At 38.5% G+C, this 9603-nt stretch overlaps 2 protein-coding genes across 2 annotated transcripts; both read left to right on the top strand.

Annotated features, from left to right (window-relative positions):
* The first annotated feature begins 3555 nt into the window (after window positions 1-3555).
* On the top strand, window positions 3556-7884 carry LOC132313108 (pentatricopeptide repeat-containing protein At2g37310-like). Its single transcript, XM_059811766.1, has one exon. It carries the CDS (start codon window positions 3720-3722, stop codon window positions 5697-5699), a length of 1980 nt encoding a protein of 659 aa, XP_059667749.1. The 5' UTR covers window positions 3556-3719; the 3' UTR covers window positions 5700-7884.
* A 136-nt stretch (window positions 7885-8020) lies between these two features.
* On the top strand, window positions 8021-9603 carry LOC132313109 (E3 ubiquitin-protein ligase SGR9, amyloplastic). The gene has a single exon (XM_059811767.1). It carries the CDS (start codon window positions 8225-8227, stop codon window positions 9062-9064), a length of 840 nt encoding a protein of 279 aa, XP_059667750.1. The 5' UTR covers window positions 8021-8224; the 3' UTR covers window positions 9065-9603.

Below are 9603 nucleotides of genomic sequence, written 5' to 3'. Positions count from 1 at the left end.
GGAATCTGAATTTATTGCTTTGGATAAAGCAGGTGAAGAAGCTGAGTGGCTTCGTAATTTCTTAGAAGATATTCCAAATTGGCCTAAACCGGTGCCCGCTATATGTATACATTGTGATAGTCAATCAGCAATTGGAAGGGCACAAAATAATATGTACAACGGTAAGTCTCGACATATACGTCGACGACATAATACCGTTAGACAATTGCTCTCAAGTGGGATAATCTCAATAGATTATATCAGGTCAAAAGATAATTTAGCGGATCCGTTTACAAAAGGTTTGACAAGAGAGCAAGTATATAGTTCATCGAGGGGAATGGGATTAAAGCCGAAAGCTAACGAGTCATCTTAATGGAAACCCAACCTAGTTGAATGGAGATCCCAAGATCTAGGTTCAAAGGGACAACAGAAATACTGAATGGCTCACCAGAAGCACTGGGAAGATTCAATTTTCTACCCATTTCTATGATGAGACAGTGTTACCTACAGCGATGAGTAGGATAAGCTATGCTTTTAATGACTCTTATACCTTGAAAATTCAAGTGGGGTATGGTAGGATACTCTTAATAAGAAGTCACCTATATGAGTGTGAAGTGGGGCCGCTTCTATGAGAACTTCTAAGGCTAAGTTTTCTGGAGCGCTCATGAAATACCAGGCGTTGTTCAGGGCCATATGAACACAACCGTGAGAACCGACTTTGTGTGGGAAGGAATTGTGTGTTTGCTATTGTCTTGGTTTACATCAACGGCTGAACAGTTCAAGACATAATGTTCACTGGTTAGCTAGTAAATCCGATAGTAATACACTAGGGAAGGTTCAAGGCCAAAAGCTACCTATCCCGATGCAATAACTTTCCAATAGTACTCTCTATAGTGTCTGTATCTTCTCCTTTTGTAATCTGCGCAAATTTTCATTCATGTGGGGGATTGTTGGAAACGGCATTAGAAAACGCAAACTTTGGAAGGATTTTTAAAAAGATTCCGCTAAGAATTTTTTGCGAATCTATTGATGAACGCGTTCCTCTCTGCGAGGAGATGAACGTGGTATATTTATTTTCTCAAATTCGTTTCCGGGTGAATGAAAAATTGGCTCCAAAGTAAGTGATTTATAAAGCCTAAATGGGTGTGAATAAAGTGGGAAATGCTTGTCCCACATCGAAAAAGTAGCAAAGCAACCTTGAGTATATATATGTTTAGTATGGGATTTGGGTTTGGGCCCAAGGGCACCCAAGTTTTTAAGAGGGGGAGGACCTTGGCTAGCCTGGATCCGAACCAACTACCACACGCGCGCGCCGCCCGCCCGGTCCGGGCTAGGGCGGGGCGGGGCTTGATTGTGAAATGGGTTTAACTTTTTACCCAAAGTTGGAATGGGCCTGTGTGGTTGTAATTTTATTTTGATGCTGGACTTATCAAAATGGGCCTGTTTACTGGGCTGAATTAATGGCCGAGTTGGATTATTTGCTTGCTGGACTGGACGAAATTAAAGGGCTGGGCTGGATCAGAATTTAAAGGATTCAGTTTTAATTTTGAACCAAGAGTTGCACCCTTTACAAATTAAAAAACCACCAATAGTTTTTAATTCTGATTGGTCAACAATGGTTGCACCCATTCGGATTATGGGTGCACCCATTCAGAATAGGCACCAACAAGCCTATAAATACCCATCATTGGGTTCATTTCAATACACACCAAGTTCAGAAATCTTCTTCTCTTCTTCTGAATTTCTTCTTCTAATTCTTCTTTGTTCGGTTCAGCCACTGGTTTGGGTTCAACCTAAACTGGTTTGGATTGGGTTCGAACCTTGGTTTCCAAGTTTCGGTTCAATCTTGGTTTCCAAGTTTCGGTTCAATCTTGGTCTCCGAGTTAGGGTTCAATCCTGGTCTCCGAGTCTGAGTTCAACAGAGAGTACTACACCGAGCCGGTTCGCCTATTCCATTGGTTTGAAGTGCTACTACCAAAGGAAGAAAAGTCGTTGTATCCTGGGAGATAGACGCCGAAGAGTCCGTTAGCACCGTAGCGGGGCGTATCTGTCTTAAGGCTATAGAATTAAATTCTAGCCTCGACTTTATCAGGTTCTTTTATAGTTTTATTTTCTTGATATTAAACTATATAAATATATATATAGATTATTATAATAAATATTATATTTACAAATAATATTTAAATAAATTGTACTATAGTATATGATACATAAGTTTTCAACAAAAATCACCCCTAAAATATACATAAACCATGTATATATATAGGCAACATACAGATAAGGAAAAGGAAACAATAAATCATTCTCAATTTTTAATTCACATATCTCAAATCTAATATGATTCCAATATCAAGTTGGGCTATGAGTGAGAATCCTTTGGGCCTATTATTTTATTGGCTACAATGAATTAATAATTGGCCCGGTCCATAAACCCAATTCAATTAATTCATAAATTAATTTCTACTCCACTAAAAGAAATTAATTGAACTCCAATTAAATAATAAATAACCTCTAAGTCAATATTGCACTTTGACCCCTCTATGCATAATTAGTTATCAGATAAATAAAGCCATCAATCCGACTACTTAATTAATATATTTATTTTGGTACCTTCGATTATTTCTGACTCGATCACAATAAAACATTTGTTTGACAAAAAATAATAATTTAAATAAATAAATATATAATAAATCATTTTGTCTAAAAACACACAAAGGCCTTCGAATTTACTTTGTGATCAATCATAATCAATACAAAATAAATACAAGTAGTAATGATGCAAATATTGAAAATATAACCCTCTAACTATTAATTACATAACTACCCAAAGTGTCGGTCTAAGGATCCCGAAGAATCCGCCGAACAAATCAAAGTAATTATTAATTAATAAAAGAGTCTATAATTTTCTCATGCTTAAGAGTCAAATGCCATGATGGTGATAAGGAGCAATTGCATATAACAGCTCTCGCAATATATCTCAACTTAACGCGGATCCAGTTCAAATCTTAATTAATTATGAGTCCATCCATAATTACCGACTATAAACCATTTATGATTACTATTTATATATCATGCGTTGATTGCCATCACATACATATATATAAATATCTCTTATAATCAAATGGACACTATCAATTCTATAATAAATCGAAATATAATACATTGAATTCACCAATTGTATAAAATATAAATATTTCAGAAACGTCCGAAACATATGTCACTTTAATCCAAACAGGAATTTGTTATGTCAGGGAATATAAATCCCAACAGCCCCAACTTTGTATTAGCATAGTAGTAATTTACAAAATTAATTCTTTAAAAGTATGTTTATAATATTTTATTAAAATTTATATTAAATTTTTAGAAATTTTTAATATAAAATTAACTCAAAATTAAATCAATTTTTACTGTGATTTCATAAAAGTAATCTACTATAAAACTAACTCTAGATTAACTTAATTTTTTAATGTAATTTCTTTAACTTGAGCTCTCCTCAAAAGGTAAAACTCTGAACGCGCATTTCTCTAATTATAGTGTGTGCAAGATCCTTTATGTACCAACCCAACCCAACCAAAACAGGACTTAGATTAGCTCTTTCTAACCAAAACTTCAAACGGCCTTGAATAAGACTGCTCACGTTTGGGTTAAGATTCACACTTGAATCCATATTGTTCATTTCGTATCCGACTTCATATGAAAAGAAGCTAATAATATTAATGAAATACCAATAACTCAAATGAATGAGGTTCACAAAGCTTTTATTGATTCAAATATCAAACACCGCCAATAGCTACATCCACCAAGCCAATGGACTTGACTATGCCATATATGGCCGCCTCATCCAATACTGCACCGACCACCGCCTCGTCCGCCAAGCCAAGCAGCTTCACGCCCGTCTCGTACTCTCCTCCGTCGTCCTCGACAACTTCCTCGCTTCAAAGCTCATTAATTTTTACTCCAAGTCCAATCACCTCCGAGAAGCCCACAAAGTGTTCGATGAAATTCCTCAGAAGAACACATTCTCTTGGAACGCTATGCTCTTTGGGTACTCGCGTCACAACATGCACATGGAAACACTTGAGCTCTTCTCGTCTTTCCTCTCTTCATCATCGTCTGCAAAACCGGATAATTTTACAATTACTTGTGTGTTAAAGGCATTGTCGTCTTTGTTTCCGAACTCAAATTTGGCGAAAATGGTTCATGGTTTTGTTATTCAAAGTGGGTTTGATTCAGATATCTTTGTTTTGAATGCTATGATTACATACTATTCGAGAAGTGATGATATTGCTGCGGCGAGAACTTTGTTTGATACGATGACTGAAAGAGATCTTGTGTCCTGGAATTCGATGGTTGCAGGGTATTCTCAAGGAGGGTTTTATGAAGATTGCAAGAAATTGTACAAGGAAATGTTGGGTGTTGAAAATGTAAGACCTAATGAGGTTACAGTACTTAGTGTTCTACAGGCCTGCGCTCAGTCGAATGATCTTATTTTTGGGATGGAAGTTCATCGGTGTGTAATCGAGAATGAAATTGAAATGGATCTTTTGGTTTGCAACTCATTTATTTCATTGTATGCGAAATGTGGTAGCTTGGATTATGCTAGAGAACTTTTTGAAGGTATGAGTGAAAAGGATGAAATTACCTATGGTGCGATTATTTCTGGGTACATGGTTCATGGATTTGTTGGGAAAGCTATGCGTCTTTTTGGAGAAATGAAAAAACCAGGATTGAGTACGTGGAATGCTGTCATTTCAGGATTGGCGCAGAACAACTGGCATGTGGGAATTCTAGACTTAGTTAGAGAAATGCAGGTGACTGGATTTAGGCCGAATACCGTGACACTTTCAAGCTTTCTTCCTACAGTTTCATATTTTTCAAATCTAAAAGGAGGGAAAGAAGTACATGCATATGCAGTCAGAAACAATTTGGATAAGAATATCTATGTGGCAACTGCCATTATTGATGCTTATGCCAAACTGGGCTTTCTTCTTGGCGCACAAAGGGTTTTTGATCAATCAAGGGATAGGAGTGTGATTCTTTGGACGGCAATAATATCAGCATATGCAGCCCATGGAGATGCTAATGCGGCACTTAATCTATTTGATAACATGCTGAGTAATGGGACTCAGCCAGACCCTGTGACATTCACGGCAGTATTGTCGGCTTGTGCTCATTCTGGAGTGGTAGACGACGCTTGGAAGATCTTTAATGCCATGCTTCCGAAATATGGTATTCATCCCTTGGTTGAGCATTATGCTTGCATGGTAGGGGTTCTAACCCGAGCTGGGAAGCTATCTGAAGCAGTGGAATTCATTTCTAGAATGCCAATTGAACCAAGTGCCAAGGTTTGGGGAGCATTGCTTAACGGGGCTTCAGTTTCTAGGGATGTTGAACTGGGGAAGTTTGCTTGTGATCGTTTGTTCGAGATTGAGCCTGAAAATACAGGAAATTATATCATCATGGCAAACTTATTTTCACAAGCTGGGAGATGGGAAGAAGCTGAACGTGTGAGGGAAAAAATGAAGAATATTGGGTTGAAGAAGATCCCTGGTAGTAGCTGGATTCAAACTGGTGGAGGGTTACAGAGTTTTATAGCCAAAGATGTTTCAAATGTAAGAACTGAAGAAATTTATGGGATGTTAGACAGATTGCTGGAGTTGATGAGAGAAGAGGGTTATCTTTTGGTGGATGAATTTGATGAGGAAAGTGTTTGTAATTGAGCATCAAATCATTAACTAATGAAATTATTGCAAGTAATGAATAGTCTTGGGGTTTTAATCTACGTAATATGCATACAGGACCTCAATAATTTACATTGATGTCTGGATATTCAGAAGCACCAGGCCTGTGAATTTTTGTACATAAATAGTGCAAAAAATCCAGGAGATGATAGTAATAAATACCAGAGTAATTGGTTTGGTGGATCCTGTTACCCAAGAGTCATAACTTCAAAATCATGTTCATGAGCCGCCCAGGCGCTACTGAAGCTCCAAACAAGAGCCAGAACCTAGACATCCATAACTATGCCATTTGCTAAAGGAGAAGGAAGTCTTGAGACTCTTTCTTGACTAGGATATTTTTCACACCTCCACCTCATGAATTTCGAGTCCAGTGTGATTGATTCCTTCAATGCCAGTGAGTGAGCAGTTCGTCTTCCAATTTGCCAAATCACTCTGAATTTGCTTCATCAAGTCCTTCATCAGGGGTTTCCATCAACTTGCATACAGGTGACGTTTGTATGAAATTATAGCAAGTTTTTTATTATTTCTAATGAGATATTGTCCTTATAATATCTTTTTTGATCCAAAGTATTTATAAACAACTTCTAAGCAAGTGCATTAAGCAGTACACTAACAGATTTAGCTATTAAATTACTCTTGAAACAGAAAAAGACTCAAGAGGAACAGATTTACACACAGGCTTTTGGCTTTCTAATTTTTTTTTTATCTACTGTTCTCCTGGAATATCTTTACTTGCAGTTTAAGGCTTCCAAGCATTCTTGACGATTTGGATCCCCCAAAATATCATTATGTCTCTCCTTTAAATGACATTATGTCTTCATTGCACACACATGTCCCTAAGCATGATTCATCTTACCCAGATTTCATGAAATATTGATGATTGAAATTTCTTGAGTGGAAGGATTTCTAATGAATGGATTTCCGTTTTACTATTTAAGAAGTAGAGTTTAAATTTAGATTTAAGTTTTAACGACACGCACGAATTGATTTCAGAACATTGCATTTGTAGATCCATTGATATCCCACTTGATTAGGTTTATCTAATGAACTGTAAAAATGCATTAATGACAACATCTCAAAAAGCAGAACCACACACCACCCTAATCTCACCTGCTGGTGTCATGAGTGAATCAGATCTATTGATATCCACTTGATTAGAAGCAGTTTTATTTTTCATTATATCCCTTTAATTTTCTTTTAGTAAGTAAATTTACTCACACACATTGCTGCCACTGGACCCTTAACTACTCTTTTGAAGAGAACATGCCTCTCAAACCAAGGGCTTTGATAGTCTATACACATTTTCTCAATTTTTCTTATATTGAACTTTTATACAAAGAGTGGGCCTTAGCGCAACGGTAAGTTGCTCCATTGTGAGATGTAAGACTGCATACATGACCCTCTTCAGACCTTGCAATGACGGAAGTCTCGTGCACTGGGCTATCCCTTTATTGTATTTAGATATTGTTCTTTGGCAACCATGTCAACAATGACAGCCCATAAAAATATTCATACAAGTATAATATTCATTAGGCCATTGTGAAATGGTCATTTCGTTCATTTGACCATTTTAGGATCACATTCACCACTGAGCCCAAAGTCCAAAGAGGATGACTCAGAGATGAAGCCGGAAAATGTAAGTGAGTAGGGTGACAAAAAGCCCTTGATAGTCGCTGGCTTTGGAGGGCCAAAGTTGCATTAATAATGTAGTTTTGTAGGGACAACTTAATATGGAGAGTCCATGGATGGGCCAATTGGAATGGTTGTGTTTTCTCTTCTTCTACTTGTTCTTTTCGTCTTTATTAAACACAACATAAAAACAGAGATATTGAAAAGTAAACGAGTGCCTAACTGGACATGTACTTGTGGACAAAAACCCAACATTCCTAGCCACTCCCTTCCATTCTACTCCACCGCCTCACTTTCCCAAGGTTTCACACACTGCCACCTATCTAATATTGTAACCTCATGCATTATTATGATAAGTTAGCATTGTTTTTATTTTCATGCCATTGAGTTTTCACATAATACCATATGGGTTCTTGATGGCAAAGGACTAAATTGGGTTTTTCCACTATCAATAATGGCATGCAAGTCCTATTTACTCTTTAGAAGGATAGAAATTTTCAGGAGTGATTTTCATTCATGTTTTTTTTTTTTTTTTGGTTCATAACTTTGCAAAATTTGTGCATTTATCTAACTTTGCGATCGCAAGGATTTTGTAGACTGATTCACTAAATTTCATTTATTTGTGCTAGTGGGCTCCTCTATTGATGTATAATATTTTTCCTAGACTCTCAACCTCCTGGGTAGAAATTATACCATCTAATTTTTTACCCATTGATAAATGTTCAATTTACTTGGTGTGTACTAATATAAGGGTACTTCTTACTGTTTAAAAAATGGCATTGGATGCCGGATTGAGTCAACCAAATTCTCTTGAAAAAGCCCACATGTCCCCAAGCTTTTCCCCACACTGAATCCTCATAGCACACGATCCCATAATGGAAGAAGTCTCAAACTCCACAGAATCCACAATCATGACTGCACTCTCCACCTTAACTCCTCCCCAACTCTCCGATCTGACCCACTCCATTTCCTCTCTCCTCCGCCACCACCGCCGCCGTCTCTCCTCCCTCCTGTCCTCCCCCACCCTCTTCTCCCTCACCCTCCATCACCTCCACTCCCTCTCCCTCCACCACAAGTCCCTCCTCATCGCCCGCCACCTCTTCTCCACCCTCACCCACCTCACCCAAATATCCACCACCAAAATCACCCTTCCACCGCTCACCGCCACCACACTCCGTGACCTCGACGCTGCCCTTCTCCTCCTCCTCCTCTGTGAACTCCGCCAACATGACCCTGAAGCCCTCGAAGTATCTCCAACTAAGTGGCGCCAAATTCTTTGCCACTATTGCTCTAATACCATGTTAACACTATCTGGTCTTGGAGTTTCAGATGGTGAAGTTTTGTTTGAGTATGTTGAGGTGGTGGCAAAGTGTAAGAGGTTTGTTGGTGTAATGGGTGGTGGAGGGAAGGAGGGGAGAGAATTGGCAGCGTCGGTGGCGGCAGTGGTGGCGTTGGCGGCTGTTGAGGTGAGTGGGGCTGGGAGAGAGTGCGTGATATGCAAGGAGGAAATGAGAGAAGGGAGAGATGTGTGTGAATTGCCATGTGAGCATTTGTTTCATTGGATGTGCATATTGCCTTGGCTGAGGAAGAGGAACACGTGTCCTTGTTGCCGGTATCGGCTTCCGACCGACGACGTGTTCGTCGAGATCGAACGGCTGTGGGAGGTGGTGGTCAAGATGGGAGGTGGTCGTCACATGTATGGAGGATGTACGTGATTATTTGATGATCTAGTGTGATGCACCCTATGCAATCTATCATACACTACATGTTCCATGATGAGATGGGCCACAGATGTTGATTCTTGATCATGATCCAAGTCCTCAAGTGTGACATCTGAGTAAAAATATAGCGTCAATCACAGATTTGTTCGACTTTGACCCATCTTAATCTTAATGGTCTAACCATATTTGATCATGGCCTAGCTACCAGTGATTCTTTGGGCGTGAAATGAACGGCTTTGATAGTGATTGTGGTCCTTGTGAGAGCTTCACAGCATTCACTCATTGTTGATAATGATTATTAGTTATATGTTTTGTTGGCTGTTTCGTGTGGTTTAAGTTCAGTGGCTTGGAGAGGGACAAAACAGATATTTTGGGAGCTTGCCAATTGACACCAGAAATATTACACATATGAAAGGCTGTGTAATGTCTTTCTCACATTTATGTAATACCTAGCTGTACATAAATTAATGGGATTGTATTCTGTTATTTTCTTTTTAATTGATAATCAATTAATTAGAATATTTGAACCCTTA

Source organism: Cornus florida, unplaced genomic scaffold (genome assembly GCF_030987335.1).
Source record: "Cornus florida cultivar Cherokee Brave unplaced genomic scaffold, ASM3098733v1 CherokeeBrave_3.0.0_Hap2_Chr06, whole genome shotgun sequence".
Lineage (NCBI taxonomy): Eukaryota > Viridiplantae > Streptophyta > Magnoliopsida > Cornales > Cornaceae > Cornus > Cornus florida.
Note: the sequence above shows the minus strand (reverse complement) of the source record. Positions and strands in the feature narration are given on the sequence as shown.

Bases quoted from the DNA above. Each gene is read 5' to 3' on its own strand.
- LOC132313108 (XM_059811766.1), top strand. From the start codon at position 3,720: ATGAGGTTCACAAAGCTTTTATTGATTCAAATATCAAACACCGCCAAT.
- LOC132313109 (XM_059811767.1), top strand. From the start codon at position 8,225: ATGGAAGAAGTCTCAAACTCCACAGAATCCACAATCATGACTGCACTC.